This window comes from Ursus maritimus, unplaced genomic scaffold, assembly GCF_017311325.1.
Source record: "Ursus maritimus isolate PB19 unplaced genomic scaffold, ASM1731132v1 scaffold_7, whole genome shotgun sequence".
Lineage (NCBI taxonomy): Eukaryota > Metazoa > Chordata > Mammalia > Carnivora > Ursidae > Ursus > Ursus maritimus.
The window spans coordinates 71,354,513-71,372,777 of record NW_024426885.1 but is presented as its reverse complement, the minus strand read 5'-3'; the positions used below and the strand labels follow the sequence as shown (position 1 = coordinate 71,372,777).

General features: G+C 40.7%; 2 protein-coding genes across 10 annotated transcripts in view; one reads left to right on the top strand and one right to left on the bottom strand.

Moving 5' to 3' along the window:
- GGPS1 (geranylgeranyl diphosphate synthase 1) overlaps positions 1–106 on the bottom strand; it is a 15,068-nt gene extending 14,962 nt beyond the window's left edge. The window contains exon 1 of the mRNA XM_040624356.1: positions 86–106. The gene's annotated coding sequence lies outside the window, so the exon portion shown is untranslated. The remainder of the gene's footprint in view (positions 1–85) is intronic.
- ARID4B (AT-rich interaction domain 4B) overlaps positions 1–18,265 on the top strand; it is a 149,438-nt gene that overhangs the window by 1,847 nt on the left and 129,326 nt on the right. For 6 of the 9 annotated variants that reach the window (XR_005833235.1, XM_040624354.1, XM_040624352.1 and 3 more), the window contains exons 1-2: positions 955–1,092; positions 1,927–1,981. Coding sequence is in view for 8 of the 9 variants with exons in the window: in XM_040624354.1 (XP_040480288.1) it covers positions 1,976–1,981 (6 nt within the window). In the remaining variant the exon portion in view is untranslated. Of the gene's footprint in view, positions 1–788; positions 927–954; positions 1,093–1,926; positions 1,982–18,265 lie in introns of those variants that run through there. The other 3 variants (XM_040624350.1, XM_040624349.1, XM_040624348.1) reach the window with 2 other exon arrangements.

Sequence of the window (18,265 nt, the reverse complement as noted above, 5' to 3'; positions counted from 1 at the left end):
TTTCTTTCCTCTCGACCCCGCCTTCCAGCCTCCCCCGCCCTCATTCCCATCCGGGTTTCCCCCGGCCGCCACCACAGCCGCTCACGGTTCGACGGTGATATCACAACCTTCGCGCTGCCGGTCCGGGAGTAGTAGTACCCAGCATCAACTTCCCACTTTACAGTTCAGACCAAGACTCCGCCTCACGCCTACATGGATCCCTCCCCCTACTTCACTACAGAACTCTCCACCCTCCTCAGCCGCCAGCGACACCGCATTACTCGGTGCAAGAAAATGCGCCATCCCGGTCACACTGCGCAGGCGTCGTTGCCGCCTCCCCTCTGCTTTGTCGCCCCGCCCCTTCCCCCTCCCCCCACTTCTTGTCTCATGCAGACGCGGGGCATTGCGGGTCTTGCAGTTCTCCTGGGGAAGAGTTTGCGCATTGGCCCCAGAGGTTGGACTACACTTCCCGGGAAGCTTTGAGGCGTAACTTTCTGTTTCCATAGAAGTGGTGGGAAAATGGCGTCGTTGTTTGTATCTCGGGGACCAATAAGAATAGGGTATGGGCGGGTTCTAAAGGATGCTAACCAATCCGAGGTCGTCTAAGAGGCCATCCGGGAAAGAGGTAGGGGAGGGGAAAATATCTAGGGGAGGGGAGAAAGAAGGGAGCGGGGGCACTTGGGGTGGGGGGGGGAAGCGATGTTTGCCCGTCAGTCGAGTCCGGAGTGAGGAGCTCGGGCGCCGGAGCGGAGGGAGACTCTTGAGCTTAAGCTTGCCGCCGCCACGGCCACCGCCTGGACCTTTGCCCGGAGGGAGCCGCAGAGGGTCTGGCGCCGCCGTCCTCTGGAGGGCAGCGCGATTCGGGGCCCGGACCTCCAGTCCGGGAGGGATTTTTCGTCGTCCCCCCCTCCCCCCAGCGAGGGAGCCCGAGCGGCCGCCAAACAAAGGTACCAGTCGCCGCCGCGGGAGGAGGAGGAGCCGGAGCTTCAGCCTCAGCAACCGCTGGACCCGCCGCCCTTCTTCCCCCATCTCTCCCCCGGGCCTACTGGTTTTGGGGGGGAGTAGGGGAGGGAACTCTGGACGTGCCAGGGTCAGAGCTCGCCTCTGCGGAAGGTAGGGGCATTTTCTGAGGCTTTTGCGGTCTCGTAAGGGGGTCCTTTCGGGAGTCACCCGGCCGGGCCGAGGAGCAGGGGACGATCGCTCGGTGGTCTCGCCGGGCGCCCGGATTCGGGGCCTCGGCCTCCCGGGAGCCCCCGCCCCCGTGCAGTTGCCGAGTCCGAGTCGCCCCCCAGCCTGGCGGCCGCACACTCACCGGTTTAGCGGCTCCGGGCCGCGGTGGGGGGCCCGGGCCGGCGCGGGGGGCTGTGCTGCCTCCCGGCCCCTCGGTCCTCTGGCGGTCCCCGCGGCCCGGCAGCCGGGGATCCCGCTTGCACTTGTCTGGTCTCCGCCTCGGAACGGGACGTGAGCAGCGGCTGTGCGGTGGGTCGCTCCTGCCCGCGGCCCTCCGGCCCGCTTGGCCTCTCGCCGCCCCCACCCGGGGCCCCTCGGGCCCGGGCCTGCTCCGGCTCGGACGCGGGGCTGCGCGACCCTCTGGGGCGCCGAGCCGCTCGGCCGGGCCCAGAGGCCCTCGGGAACGACAGCCGGCCCCGCGCCGGCCCCCGGGCTTGTTGTGAGTTTCTTCTCTGACAGAAATGGCGTCATTGTCGGAGACGGGAAACTCCGTCGGGTCCCGACAATGGGGACGGGAAGCTGCCGAGCTGTGTAGGTGGCTGGGTTTGCGGGGCTGGCGAGGCCACAGGGAGCCCCTCATCGGCGTTTCGTGGTTCGGGGGCTGACGTCCGCTAAGGCTCTTTCTTCGGGGTTCAGGCTTCGCTTGGTTTCCTCCGCCTCCGCCAGTGCAGAGGGGTGCCTGTGGTGTTGACTGGGTGTCTTTTGTTTCTCCTCCAGGTGCAGGTGAATCTGGTGTTTTCGAGGGGATCGCGGTCCCGGAATCATCATGAAGGTAAGATTGCTTACGGAAAACGATCTCTGGAGTTCTAGAATTGGGGAAGTAGGGGGGGTTTGATCGAGGTCGTGTGTGGGGCCTCCGAGGTTTGCCGAGGAAGGTGTGTTTGGTGGCTTGGTGCCCGAGCCCCTTTCCCGGGAGACGATGGGGGTCAGCTGGTGTGGCTCTCTGTCGGCTTTGCGGTGGAGTTGGGGCCACTTACAGGATGTCGCACTGAGCATAATTCACCCATATAGAACATCTCTTTTTGCAGTGTGAGACAGGAGTAACTGCATGAAATAAAGTGTTTTAAAGGTAAAACAGAGAAAGCAGGTCAAGTAATCTGACTCTAGAAACTGAACTGTATTGTGGTTCTAGCGATTACACTGCTGAAAGAAAATCTCGTTAATTGTGTGAGCAGTACTGTGAATTTTTAGCAGAAGACCTATTTGGTTAGCCCTGAAAATAGTTTCCATTGAAAGATTTTTAAAGAGAATCTTCATGATCTTTACACAACTCAGATAGCAGTTTTTCCTTGTATTTTCCTGGAATTTAGGATTATATGGTTTTTTGTTTTTTTCTTTGTTAATCCATTTAGTCTGTAAATTGTCAGATGTTGTGATAAAACCAGTGTGGATTGATGTGGAAAACCCATGACCAGGTTCCTCTTAAATGTAAACATGTTAACTGAATGGAGGATAGTGTGTAAAAAGTAGAATTTACTTAGTTGGTGGAAGAAATTATGGCAATGAAAGTAGAAGTTGTTTTCTTTAGAGACTATGTAATTGAATGTTGTCATTTTTTAGTACATTGGAGAATAGAAAGCCTTAGATATCTGACCTGTTTAGATTCAACTGGTGGAACTTAGAGACTAGAGATATTTTTCATCCATGACAATTTCATAAGTGCTTGAAAAGGTAGGGTGTGTTCACAAGTAGAGAAATGCATAGAACAGTATGTGAAAATGTAAACGTTGTTTGCTTTTGATAGTTCCTTTGAATTATTTGAAAACAAGTTTTTTTCTCTTCAGATTGACTGCTTTTATAGTACTGCATCTAAATGAAAATATGTAATGTTTGTGTTCATGGAAGAAAGTAAAAAGCTGTGACTACTTAAATATTTATCAGCTATACAAAGTAATTAAGTTTAGGCTAGTTTTTCTTTTTTCTTTTTTTTTTAGTTTTTTTCCTTCTTGTGTTTGGGGTGCTATAAACTACCTGACACAGTTTATATCTGTTGAATTCCTGTCTCACCTTCATGTAAATGAAAAAAATAATCAATCATGTTTCAGAGACGGATCCCTTTTGTTAGTCACAGATGCTAGCTATAACTCTGACCTGTGTAAAACAGTGACAAGTGAATTTGTTAGGAAAAACCGTGTATCTTCTTGGTGTTGGGTGAGAATTTCTTAAGAAAAGTGTTGGGTTGAATAACATATAGTAAATTCAAAAGCTGAATAATAGAGGATTTAGTCTGTGATAGATAGTGCAGTCTGTCATAGTTCCCAGTGTAGTGCCTGGCACATTTTTGGTACTCTGTTAATGTTTGATTAAAAGAAATGTTGTAAGTTGAAGGTCCTTAAGATTTAACCTTTCTTTCCTTTTCTGCCTTTCATTTCCTTTTTTTTTTTAACTTGTGTGTTTAAAAAATGAAAGTACGTTGGAAACTTTAGCCTTAAAAGTGTCATAATATTAGGCAAATGCAAATTTTTTGGTATCATTTTAGAACTACTAATTTTAAGTGCTTAGCATTTCCATTAACATTGCCTTTTTAAGAAAGGGTACTACTAATGTTGAAAGGAAGGAGTTATTAGTAAATTTCTAATTTTATACAAGAAGAACTTCCTGTTATTGTATGTATAGTGAGTCTTCTTATTGGGAGTCTACTGATAATCAGCAGTACTACAATTAGCTTATTTCTTATAACTTAATTTCTTACATGGTGAACATTGAGAGGTTACCTATGGTTGGTATTTGCTTTAACAAAGTTGCAATTCAAGAAGTATTTAGTAGTGGTTATATTGGGCTCACATTTTCTCTTTTTTTTGTGTTCCTAGTTTCTAAATTGTAATGACAACTGAGCTATAGAAGGATTTATGCTATTTATCAGATCTTACCAAACATATTTGTACTTTGAAGCAAGCTTTTAAGTTTTTATTATCTGTTTTATTAGTCACAAGAAATTTTTACATTTTATTAAGTGACAGTGTATTGATGTCATTGAAAGAACGTTTAGTAATACTTTTCTGGTTATTGCTTTAAAGTCCCAAAATAAAGAAAAATGTATATATCATTGTAAATGTTACATGTTTTAGAAACAATTTTGCTGTAGTACTTCAAGAGTTTTTTTAAATAAAGCCCCTTCACTCACTAGTATATTCTATCTTGTAATATTTTTGCACGTTGTGTTTTTGAGAAATAGCACTGTAACACAAAAGCAGTTTTGTTCTTAACATAGGTCATGATGTTGGGGTTACGTTGGATTTACTTTTTATACTTTCTATAGATCTTTCAGTGTCAGTGATATAGCACATTTTCAGGAAATCCTAGGTTATTGAAAGTTAGTAAATGATTCCAAGACTTAATTATGTCAGATTCATTTCCTACTTTTTTCTAACTAAGACTGTTTTTGTGCTTATACATTGTGCACGTTATTAACATCTCTCATTACATAGCAGTAAATTTTCAAGTGAAGTGGGAGAAGCTGGAGAGGCTGGAGATTTCAGAAACTTTATGGGATAAGTGATTTAGATGGTTGTGCTTAGAATCTTGGAGAGATGGGCTTTTTCAGATAGATGTATCCTTCTCTTCTGTACCACTGATTTTATAACACATAAAAATGATGGATTGATTACAAATGCCCTTTGCTTGTGTGAATGTTCTCACTCCCCTGCCCTTTTCCTCCCACCTTCCTTCCCCCTTTCCTTTCTGTGGCTCCTCCTTTCCCTCTTTCTTTCCCTTCCTTTTCCCCCCATTCCTTCTTTTTCTTCTCTTCCTTCTTTCCTCTCCCTTCCTCCGTCTACCCTACTCTCTCTACCCCCTTCTTCTTCCCTTCTTTCTTCCTCTTCCCTCTTTCCTAAATCATTCAACAACAACCCTTTCCATGCATCAGGCAGTGTGGAATGAAGGTGAATAAGCTATCAGATCTGCCCTCAAGGAACTCACAATTTAGTAGAAGACACAGAAAAATAAAGCAGAACAGCACATATTGAATTATAAGAGTGTTGACTGCAGTATACAGTAATTGTGGTAAGTGCTGTGGGAGGACAGAAGAGGACATCTAAATCAGAGTCATGGAAAGTTCTCTGGTAGAATTGACATCTAAGCTGAGTGTTGAAGCTTTCATTGGGCAAAGAAGGGTAGAAAGGAGTGTTTGAGACAGAAAGGGGACTACATGTTGGAAAATGGAAAAAAAACCAAAATCGTGTATTTGGAAACTGTTAGTTCACTGTGCCTAACTTAAAGCATGATGTGTTTGGGATGGGAATAGGAGGGCAGTGATGGGAGAAGGCTAAGATAGGGAGTTGAAAATTTTCTTGAACGGTACATGGAAACACTGAAGGTTGTTAGAAAGGAGTAAAGTTGATGGATTTATATTCTGGAGAGGTCACTTTGGTAGTATTGTAGTATGTCATAGGGGAGATATGAATGGAAGATCTGGAGATTACAGGTGAGAAGTCCAACTGAGATGTGGGTAAGGGCTTGAACTAATGCAGTGCGGGTAGATATCCAGGAAATAGAATTCAGGACCTAGTAACTCGCCCTAGGGTGGGAAGAAGAAATTTCTGTCTTGGGGCATGAGCTTGATATTATTGTCATCTGAAGTATGTTGGCATTGAAGTAAAGATGTTGTGCAGGGTTTTGAGTATTGAAGGGACCTGTAGGATGTCCACATCCTCTAGTTAAAATGTAAGATTAAGAGCAGGTAGGATGAAGAGAAATCAGAGGCTTGGTTGATTCAGTGTGAATGTTAACTCATAGTTAACTTTTAATTGTATTATTTGAGAGCATTTACATCTATAATGTGCCATATGTATTTTGTCCTATGAATTTGTGGTCTTTTGATGAACAGGTAGTTTTGTAAAACACTGACTTGTGTTCTGTCTAAACTGCTAATTCTTTGTCTATTGTAATTTTTTAAAAAAGCATGTTGGATGAGTACATATTTCACGGAAGAATGTGTTTTTGCTACTTCAGTCTGTGAATTCAGTCACCGAAGAGGTAATTGTGTGCCCTCTGTGTACCAGACATGCTTCTAGGTATTGAGGATACAGCAGTAAACAAGAGTTCTTCCCCTCATGGAGTTCACTTTAAATTAGGATACAGAGACACCAAGCAAAAAAAAGTGATAAGTGCTGTGAAGTAAAGCAAAATCAAGATAAGAGATTACAGTGACAGAAGGTGTTAACTTTAGATGAAGTCTAATAAAGGGCCTGTTTTTGGAGATGACATTTAAGCATCATGCGAAACAAGTGATATAGTGAGCCAGTCAGTTATCTGGAGGAAGAGTGGTCTAGGCAGAAAACACAAGTGCTAGGGTCCTTGGGAGGAATGTTTTTGGCCTCTTTGACCTTGGCATACCTTAAGGAACAGAGCTGGAGTGGCAGGAGATGAGGCTAGAGAGATCACAAGGACCAGTAGAGTATAGGGCCTTGTAGGCCATGGGAAGGACTTAGAGTAAAATCTGAGTGTATTGGAAGTCACTGAAGGGTCTGAGTCACTGAGCAAGAGAGTGAAGTGATTTACATTTTTAATTGATAACTGCTGTTCAGAGAATAGACTGTGGGGGAGCAAGAGTAGAAGGAGGGGCACCAGTGGCCAGGCTGCCAAGTTAGCTCTGGTGAGAGATGGCAGCGGTGGACCAGGTATGAGAGGTGGGTGTGTTGCAGGTGGGGATGATAGGATTTGACTGGATTGGACGTGAAGAAAAAATTCTGCTTGCTGCTACTTATGGTTGACTAGTCCCTCCCCTTCCCCTTTTAAAATATGTTTTCTGTGATTAGTTGGTGGATGGGATTCCTAGCATTGAATGAATACAGCCGAGAAGGCATTCCCAACTCTCCCCTTATTAGTGAGCCATGAACATTGAGCTGAGCAGTCCTTTCCGTCTGTTTTTGTTTCGTTTCGTTTTTGAATTTTAGGAAAGGAGATAAAATTCACCCTTTTAAAGTGTACAGTGCAGGGGTGCCTGGGTGGTCAGTCGGTTAAGCATCCGACTCTTGATTTCGGCTCAGGTCATGATTTCACGGTTGTGGGATCGAGCCCTGCATCAGGCTCCACGCTCTCAGCAAGGAAGTCTGCTTGAGATTCTTTCTCCCTTTGCCCCTCCCCATACTCTCACACACTCAAGCTCTCTCGCTCGTATGCTCTCTCTCAAATAAATCTTTAAAAAAAATAAAGTGTACACTTCAGTACTTAGTATTTTCACAAGACTGTGCATCTGTCATTACTGTTTAACTGCAGAATATTTTGTCTTCCCAACAAGAAACCTGTACCTATTAGCTGTCACTGCTTGTTCTCCTCCTCCTTTGTCCCTCCCCTGGCAGTCACTAATCTACCTTCCTTCTCTAGGGGTTGCCTGCTCTGGACATTTCCTATCAGTGGAATCATACAACATGTGGCTTTTTGTGCCTGACTTCTTTCACTTAGCATAATATTTTCTTTTCTTTTTTTTAAGATTTTATTTATTGTTGCGAGGGAGTGAGCGCAAGTGAGCACAAGCAGGGGGGAGGGGCAGAGGGAGAAGCAGACTCCCCACTGAGCTAGGAGCCCGATGTGGGACTCAGTTCTGGAATCAGTCCTAGGAACCTGTAGGATCATGACCTGAGCTGAAGGCAGATGCTTAACGGACTGAGCCATCCACTTAGCATAATATTTTCAAGGTTCATTTTGTAGCATGTATCAGTACTTTATTCCTTTTTATTGGTGAATAATGTTTCATTTAATGGATGTGCCACATTTGGCTAATCCATTTATTAGCTGTTGGACATGTAGATTATTTCTGCTTTTTGCCTATTATGAATAAATGCTACTATGAACTTTTGTATGTAAGCTTTTGTGTGAACATATATTTTCAATTTTCTATGGTCCTAGGCGTGGATCTTTCTGTTTTCAGGGTAGTGATACTATCTTTGGTAACCCTGTTGAGAGCTGAGTGTTTAACTTCAGATACTTTGTGCCATTGTATCACATGGCCACCAAGGATTTGGACACTTAAAAAATTTATCAGACATTTATTGAACACTTATGTGTTGGTCTCTGTTCTAGCCATTTAGGATGTATCAGTGAACAAAACAGAAAATCCTGGCCTTGTGGATCTCACATTTTAAGGTGGGGGGGCAGACAAAGAGGAGTAAACATCATCTAACGTATTAGGTGGAAAATAGTATGGAAATAAGAGGGGAGCTGGATAAGGAGGGTAGGGAATGAGGGGTTGGGACAGGTTATAGCGTTAAATAAGGTGGTCAGGTATGTATATTGAGAAGACAATTGCACAAATACTTGACTGAAGGAGGTGCAGGAGTTAGTCATGTGGCTTTAAAGGCAGCTCAGAGGCCAAGGTAGCTGGAGTAGAGTAAGGAAAGAAGAGAACTGGAGGGGTGGGTCAGACATATAAAGGGGATGCAGGTTGGGGGCAGAGCAGATCAGATCACCTAGGACCTTGAAGGCCTTTGTTAAGGATTGTGGTTTTTACTCTGATGGAAACAGAGTTTTACTGTGATAGAAATAGAGTTTTACTCTCATAGGAATTCTGAGTTTTGAGCAAAGGAGTTATGCAGTCTCATTACAGAGTGGCAGAGTTTCATTATATTTTTAAGGGCTCACAGACTGCTGTGTTAGAAACAGGCTGAAGGCAAGTTGAAGATAGAATAGAAGCTGACCAGTTAGGAAGCTATTTTAATAAATGATGATGGTGGGTTATTGGCCACCACAGTGAGGTAAGTGAGGAGTGGTCAAAGTCTAGATCTGTTTTGAAGGTAGATCCAACAGGAGTTCTGGTAGGATTGAATGTAGAGGAAGGAGAGTCAAGGAGAACACGAAGATTTTTTGGCTGAATAATTGAAAAACTGGCATTTAGGATGAAGTTAGGGCTGTGTAATTTTTGGAAGTAGCATTATATTTTATATTTGTGAAAAATGCTAACTGGTGTGTTGCTCTGTGAAATATGGCTATAAACAAGATACAGGTATGCTATATTAAGTTTTTAGTAATAGATAAATTTAAAACGGTGGCAAACTTTTGTTCTAGATGAGTTGTTTAAAAATAAAACTCCTGGGGCGCCTGGGTGGCGCAGTCGTTAAGTGTCTGCCTTTGGCTCAGGGCGTGATCCCAGCGTTCTGGGATCGAGCCCCACATCAGGCTCCTCCTCTAGGAGCCTGCTTCTTCCTCTCCCACTCCCCCTGCTTGTGTTCCCTCTCTCGCTGGCTGTCTCTCTATGTCAAATTAATAAATAAAATCTTTAAAAAAATAAAATAAAATAAAACTCTTGCCTCCCTTTTGGTGTCACAGAACAAAGATGTTTCTACATTCATGAAAATTATGATCTAGTATTCTATATGACACAGTGAGCAGTGGAAACCATAGTCCTAGTCTTCTTTTGATATTTAAATGTTGTAGATTGTAGAAGTTATGGATTTTGATAAAGCCTCTAAAGAAAGTGTGTCAGTCTTTTTTCTTTTCAGTTGGGCCTCCTTTATATCTAATGGACGTTGAACAAAACAAGCTATAACTAGTTTTTGTTCCCAAGATAATTGAAATATTTTCATTTAATTACTATACATCAAAATAAGACTATGCATATTTGTTATCCCTTTAACTACTAATCGGTGTGTTTAACTTAATTTTGAAAGAGAACTTTTGTATAAAAATTAGACATTTCTGCTTTCAGAAGTACTAGAAATTCTGACATTCAAGTTTTCCATGGAAGATAATGTGTTTTTAGAAATCTGATCATTTTCATACTAAGATTCAAGATACCATTCAGGTTTGGGGAGGGAAAAAATGAGATTATAAAAAGTATATGATCTATGGGGGTCAGTTGACAGAGACAGAAAAACCAAACTTCATGTTTAAAGTTCTATGCTAATGGTCATATTTTGGCTGGTAAATAGAAGCAAGGGACCAAATAAAAGACAAGAAAAAAGGAAAGTTTTAAAATGACACATATCTTACTTTGAGTATAGTTCCCAGTATTCTTTCTTTCTTTCTTTATTTTTAAAGATTTTATTTATTTATTCGACAGAGAGAGACAGCCAGCGAGAGAGGGAACACAAGCAGGGGGAGTGGGAGAGGAAGAAGCAGGCTCATAGCGGAGGAGCCTGATGTGGGGCTCGATCCCATAACGCCGGGATCACGCCCTGAGCTGAAGGCATCCGCTTAACCGCTGTGCCACCCAGGCGCCCCCCCAGTATTCTTTAATCAGTATTTGCTCATACTCTATTCAGAAGGTCCAAGTATGGGCTTCAAGATTGCTATGAATCTCTTCTCTCCCCAGAGTTATGTACAAAATTTCATATAGCCATAAACTTTCTTGGGAAGATGAACCACAGCTTTCATCAGCTTCTGAGTGGAACCTGTAATACAAATATTAAGAAACACAGCTTTGTGGTATCACCTGTTAGATCTGCTGGTAATCATTTTAATAGGAATAGTTGTTTGTTTGTCCTTCTGATCTTATCCTTAAACAGGTTTACTGGTTATTAGTTATTTTCTTTCTTTTCTTTTCTTTTCTTTTCTTTTCTTTTCTTTTCTTTTCTTTTTGTTTTTGTTTAGATGACTGTACAATCTGAAAAGAGTTTTTATTTTTGAAATGTTAGCATTTATGTGAAATGCATATATAACTTAAAATATTTCACTTTTTGAATTTCTAAGAAGAATTTGAATTTTTTTCAGTTTTAAATAAATAGTTTTTGATTCATGGAAATATTTTATAAAATAATTTTAAAAGGTTGCTCTAAAAATCTGAAAGTGTAGTTTTTAGCATGCTGGCTTTACTCATGAAACTATTTATTGTAAAAATTAATGTATCTTTGCTCTTTTTCCTCATTCAATTATTTGCCAATGGGGTCATCCAAAGCAAGGATAATATCTAACTGTATATCCAGATGTACTTAGCTTTAGGATACAACTAGAGATTATATTACTCTTGCTGGTGTGAGTGTCTTTCCAGCTTAACGTTGGTGTTCGCAGTCAGGTGGTACAGAGGCTGATTCTCTGGACCATTATGATTTCTATGGAAGAAAATCTTACAGAAAATAGTGTATATCACTTTAAAAAAAAGAATTTATTTATTTATTTGAAAGAGAGCTAGTGGGGAAGAGAGTATGAGCTGGGGGGGAGGGGCAGTGGGAGAGGGGGAAGTAGACTGCTAAGCAGGGAGCTCGATGTAGGACTCGATCCCAGAACCCTGGGATCATGACCTGAACCGAAGGCAGACTCAACCGACTGAGCCACCCAAGTGCCCCTATAGCACTTTCAAATGATAAATTTAGCTGTCATTAAGAGAAGAATAGTTCTGTAATAGCTTTATGCTACTAAAGTGTGTCAGATTATATGTAGTTTATCTTGGGTGGTGGTATGGATACTTTATATGGATTTATTTAAGCCATTTTCTTCTAATTTATAAATAAGTTTTTGGCAATGTGACTTAGCTCTAGGATATCTGAAGTCATGTGTCAACGCTTTGCCAAGGAACAGTCTCCTAATTTGATAATTTTATGAGAGCATAATTGTAGATACCTGTTTAATAATTTTTTTTGAAAATCACTCATTTTTTAATCATTTACTTTAATAGCAGAAATGGAGATTATAAACCACAAGACTTTGAGCAAATGGCATTTAAAGAAAAGATTCACTTTATACCGATAGTAAAAAGCTATACTTGAATATGACTATAAAAATCATCTTTGTTTAGTTAAAGTGCCCAATAAACAGTGTAAATGATTAAGAGCATATGGCTTGGAAAGAGAGGTCTTGTTCCCAGTACTGTCTCATTCTGTTCTTTACTTGGCTGTTGAAGTTGGGCAGAGTTATTTATTTTTGCAATGAAAGGAAACATCAGTTTCTTTCTTTCTTTTTTTTTTTTTGTAAAATGGGGATAATAATAGTTGCCTTACAAAGTTGTGTAAGTACCAAATGAAATAACATTTAAGATGCTTTATACTGCACTCGGCATAATTCTGAGCAGTCAATATGTGGTAGCTTTATTATTCCCATAAAAGCCTGTCACTTCTTTTGTAAACTGATAGAGTGAAGATTCTTTAATCAAGACTGCTTGGAATTCAGTTGGGACTCTCCTACCTACCCAGGTTGTGGGCTGTTTTCTTAAACCTTCTAAGAAGACTGGTATCCTTGCCTTAAATGAGAAACGTTTGTAGTACTTACCTCATGGGGTTATTGGGGATGATTAAATGTAATAACAGGTTCTATTACCTGGTAAATTCTCAATAAATTGTAGCTATTATTATTAGTTCTTTGGAAAGAATGTGTGGACTCTTGTGAGTTTCAGTAGGCTTTCAGGGTGATATAGTCACTCTCATCTTTTTTAACTTAAAAGTTGATTTGGAAGTTTGGTGGAAAAGTTGTAATTTTGTGACTAAGGTTAAAGTCTGTTATTTTTGTCTTTATGAATTCCTTAAAAACAGAAAATTTAGGGGCACCTGGGTGGCTCAGTCAGTTAAGCATCTGCCTTTGGCTCAGGTCATGATCCCTGGGTCCTGGGGTCCAGCCCTGCCTCTGGCTCCCTGCTCAGTGGGGAGTCTGCTTCTCCCTCTGCCTGCTCCCCCTGCTTGTGCACTCTCGCTCTCTCTCTTTCTCTCTGTCAAATAAATAAATAAAATTAAAAAAAAAAAGAATATTTCAGGGAAGGGGAAAACCAGATTTCTTTATTCTAAGAACTCTTTGCTTCCATTTCAAACTTTTATTTTATCCCAGCCGTCCCTTCCTGATGCAGAAGCTTCTCTTAGTAAATATAATACTTGTCCTCTCTTCTAATTTGCTGCTGGTCAGATGGGATTCTTTCAAGGGAAAAGTAAATTTTACTTCCAAGCCTAGAGGTTGTTATTGGATTAGGCGAACCACTGGAGATATTTATTTTCTGGATAAGCATCCACCTCTAGCCTTGCTTATGTAGGGCAAACATTTTTTTCTTCTCTTGATCCGATCACTGTTCTGATGTGGCAGTTAGTCACCTGAAGCTGGTCTGGCATCGAGAGCCTGCGGGGGTGGGGCAAATGAGTGATGGGGCCCTGCCAAGCCTGTCTCTACTCTAGAGTGGAGTAAAAGGAAAGCTGAACAGGCCTGAAGACAAAGGAGCTACTATTGCTGTCAAAGTTTAAATGAGGCAGCTTGGCTTACGCCTATTTGGGAGTTTTAAAAAAAATGTAGCTTTCCATTTTTTCAATTTTATCTTGGTAAGGGTATCTCACCAAAGGACCCATCTCTATTTTTTATCTAAATATCCTTGCTAGAAGTTGTTAAGTAATTTTAAGAAAAGCTGTTTTGTGTCTGAGGGCTTTTGATGCTTAGTCACCTAATTTTGCTTTACCCTAACTTGGAGACCTATTTTTCTAAACTAGTTCTATTCCTAGCAAAATTAAATTAATAAGTTTTTAGGGCACCTGGGTGGCTTAGTCGGTTAAGCGTCTGCCTTTGAGTCAGGTCATGATCCCAGGGTGCTGGGATCGAGCCCCACGTTGGGCTTGCTGCTTAGAGGGGAGTCTGCTTCTCCCTCTGCCTTTCCCCGTGCTCATGCTTGATCTCTCTCTCTGTCTCTCTCTCTTTCTCAAATAAATAAATAAAACATTTTAATAAATAAATTAATAAGTTATTATAAAAGCAATACAAGTTTGCCATAAACATTAAAAATTACAGAAATCATAAAGTGAATAGTGAAAGTCATTATGTTCCTCAGTCTCACTTCCTGTGGGCAACTTGAGCTAACATTTTGGGTTATGTATTCTTCCATACCTTTTTCTTTGCACATATACATTTACAAAAGAGGATTTTTTTGGTTATGCTTGGTTTTTCAAAAATGGGCTCATACTGTAAGTATTGTTCTGTAACTTTTAAACCGTCCTTCTGCATTAGTACATGACAGCTTTGTCATTCTTTTTTGATGGCTTTAGCAAGATTTTATTTGCATTTAATATGCTGTTTTCTCTACCACCAAATGATTTGTATAGGACACCACTATGTTTCTTTAGCCTTAAGTTTTGGCGAGTATGTAGATACCTCCTTTATAGCAGTGTGTAGCATTCAGTAGGTAATCAGCAAGTATTATTAATTTATTTGAATATCTAGCACTGCTAGGTGGTGAATAGTCCCAGTCTTCTATAGCATTTATGACAGCCCCTCATGGCCCTATGGATTATTATTACAGCTACGAACTAATATGAAATCTTACTGGATGAGATTGCTACTAAAAGGTAAGCTGTGAAGTTAGCGAGGGATCATCCCTGTGCTGTATGGCTGCTGCTAGAGAAGCTAATGCTATTCTTGGGATCCCTAGTAGCATTTATTAGAACGGTTAATTTTAGGACAGGCTGCTGTAGGCAATGACCCCCACAGATGCTTCGGGTCAGAATTTGTGGTTTAGAAAGGATTTTTTAACACTACCGTTAAATGTTTTTAAATGGCACATTATGTTTTTAAAGTTTGGTAATCGTTAGTTATTTCTTATAGTATCCCTTTGAGGCAGGTCAGCAGCATTTTTCCTTTTTTATGGTTGGAGAAGCAGATGCAAAGATGTTGAGTGATTTGCCCACAGGCACACATTAAACTGATGGCAGAATCTGTTCTCTTGTTAGTAAACTGAACCATGCTGCCTCTCTGCTAGTTATAAGTGAGTAATAAAGCTGTTTCCATTTGGTGACCTTTTGATGGCTTTATGGAATAGTGAATATAGTTTAGAAACCTTTTACCTACTTTCTTTATTGGAACAAAATCCTTTTAAAGCTAGAATTTACCTGTATCATGGTATTAAATATTTTATGTAAATTTATCCTATTCTTTTAAAAATAGAAATAAATCATAGGAAAACATATTAAAATGAACTGCAGTGGGCTTAGTTCTTCTGGAAGAACCTTTACTGGTTTGAAAATTAGTATTGTAAATTAGAGGAAAATGGTACGAGGCTTTGAAGAGTTAATATTTTATAGTAGGAGAAAAATGAATCCTCAGGTTATATTGCCAAGTAATTTTGAGTGGAAACAACTGTGGCCTGTAGAGCTAAAAGAGACTTTCAAAGATCCTTTGGCTCTGTGGATTTAGACCCCAGCTACTGTAGCAGGTGACAAAATGGGTTACCTAGACTAAAAAACTACAATCTGGGCAGCATCCCTAAAGTTATAAGTTTTCTTGTCGATTGGAAACATTCTCTGTTTACTTGTTTGGACTTGATTCTCTTTTTCCATTCCCTCTCCCCCAGTATAATAATAATAATAATAATAATTTTTTCCTATACGCAACCTTTTTTCTTTCCAGTTGAAAAGAATTCTAACTGTAATCTTCTTGTGTTGATAGAAGGAGATCGTGGGGAAGTTTTCAAATAACAGACAACATTTGTAAAAAGATTTAATGGAAGGGATCATAGCCAGAAAATTATATATTCAGTTTTGGAGTGTTAGGACAGATGCTTTGCCATGAGTTATAAGTATGTGATAATAAGTAATGGTTAATCCTTATGTACTTTGGTAATTAGCACAATCCTGTGTTTTAATAAACATATAATTTCTAAATACAGTTTTTACAGCTATAGGCGTATCCCATTTATCCCAAAGTCAAGCTGTCATCAGTTTTTGTCTTGTTTTGAAATAGTATTAAAATATTTATCACACAACCTCTGCCCTCGTTGTGTTTTTCATGACATCATCAAATTCATTATTATTATCATGATGATTTTGCTACTACTTATTTAGTGCTTAATATGTGTCAGACATTTTCTACATTTTAAAATGTAATTCTCAAAAAAATGGTGAGAGGTACATATGAATATCCCTGTTTTGCAGATGAAAAAAGTAAGGCTGAGGAGATTATGTAATTGACCTAAGTAAATTATGCCACTAGTAAGTGGTAAAGCTAGGTTTTAAACCTGAGCTACTCCAAATCAGAGATCTTACCAATACTCATACTGTTCTGCCTCTCGTTTAACATACATGTCTTTACTTAGATGTCTGGTTTGCTTAGTCCACAGATGACTTAGAAGTATCCACTTCTTTATGAGTTGTGAGTGTGTGTGTGTGTTTATGTTTATGTTTGTATGTACATGTAAGGGTATTGGGAGAGGGATTTTGAAATGGGCACAGTGAGCACTGGGATTATTGAAGAAAAAGAAAAGAGAGACACTAAAAACTGAGACACGCGAGTGTATTCTCGTTTAGTAATCCTTTCCGTTTTCACATGTGGACCTTAAACTATCAGGTTTTAATAAGTTCCATTTTTTTTTAAGTTTTTATTTTTAAGTAATCTCTATACCCAACATGGGGCTCAGACCCACAACCCTAAAGGTCAAGAGTTGCATGCTCTGCCACCTGAGCCAGCCAGATGCCCCTGTTCCTTCTCTTTATGGAACCAGGGAAGCGGAAGAATTTAGAAAGGTCCATTAAATTTTCATAAAAAGTAGGATCGTGTTCTGGAAAGTATAAATTTCACTTATTAAAAAAATTCTGTGCAATACTTCATTCTTCCTTGGTACTGGGCAATAAATTGCTGTTGTATTTTTAAAGTATATTTTAAAGTTCAGGAGTAATTACTATTTAATTTTCTTTAAGAATCAAGAAACTTTTATGTAAGAGTACACAAGTTGAATTTTGAGGGATTAAATGCGACCGAGGTTTTTATAGCAAATCATTACTAAATGTTACTACTTAGGTTCTTTATAAAACTAGTAAATTCTTGCAGAGCAGTGACAGATTTAGGTTCCATATTTGTTTCCTATTGCTGCTGTAACAAGTTGCCACAGATTTGGGGCTTAGAACAACACAAGCTTATTATTTTGCAGTTCTGGAGGTCAGAAGGCAGAAATGGGTGTTGCTGGACTGCATTCCTTCTGCAGGCTAGATGGGAAATGATTCTTTGCCTTATCCAGCCTTTGGAGGCTGTACACATGCATTGCTTTGCTCCTGACCTATCCCTATCTTCAAATCTCTGACTGACACTACTCTTCTGCCTCCCTCTTTCACTTATATTAAGACTCTCGTGATTTCATTGGGCCCGTCCGAATAATCCAGGATAATCTTCCCATTTCAAGGTCAGTTGATTAGCAGCCTTAATTCCATCTCCAGCCTTAATTCTCCCTTGCTATTTAGCAACATTTTCACAGACTCTGGGGATTAGGATACAAACATCTCTGAGGAGGCCATTATTCTGCCTAGCACAGGCTCCTTAGTTTAGCAAAATCATTTAGCTTTTTAGACTTTTCTATAAAATGAGATTTGTATTTATTGTTTACCACAAAGGAATTTCATGAAAATGGAAATTCCATGCCAGTACGGATCATGCATAGAATACACTCAGAATTATTACCAGATGTTTACTGGTTGATCTTTACTGGTTCATCTTTTGGGTAGATGCTTGGGGATAGGTAACCAGTGGTCTCGCTAAACTCTGGTCTGAATACTGGAGTTAAGTTTGGCCTCTCGAAGCAGAACAAAATGTCAGTAACTCAGACGCTTCCCAGAGAGTGAAGCTTCACTGCTGTTGTTTACTTTTTTTTTTTTTTTTTTTAAAGTAGGCTCCACACCCAGCGTGGAGTGCAACTCCAGGCTTGAACTCAAAACCCTGAGATCAAGACCTGAGCTGAGATCAAGAGTTGGACAGGTGTTTAACCAACTGAGCCAGCCAGGCACCCCTATTGTTTTCTTCTTTTTTTTTTAAAGATTTTATTTATTTATTCGACAGAGATAGAGACAGCCAGCGAGAGAGGGAACACAAGCAGGGGAAGTGGGAGAGGAAGAAGCAGGCTCATAGCAGAGGAGCCTGATGTGGGGCTCGATCCCAGAACGCCGGGATCACGCCCTGAGCTGAAGGCAGACGCTTAACCGCTGTGCCACCCAGGCGCCCCCCCTATTGTTTTCTTTTAATTTGACTCTTACGTGACTCTTTGTTTTAGAATTTGGCCTTTCCAGACCTTTGTTTGTTGAGGACATTGAAAGTTTATAGCACAGTGTTGAAAAAACAGATGAATGGTTAACTCTAATTTTTTTAAAAAGTTTTATTTATTTAAAATAATCTCTACACCCAACATGGGACTCAAGCTAATGACCCCGAGATCAAGAGTCGCACACCCCTCTGACTGTGCCAGCCA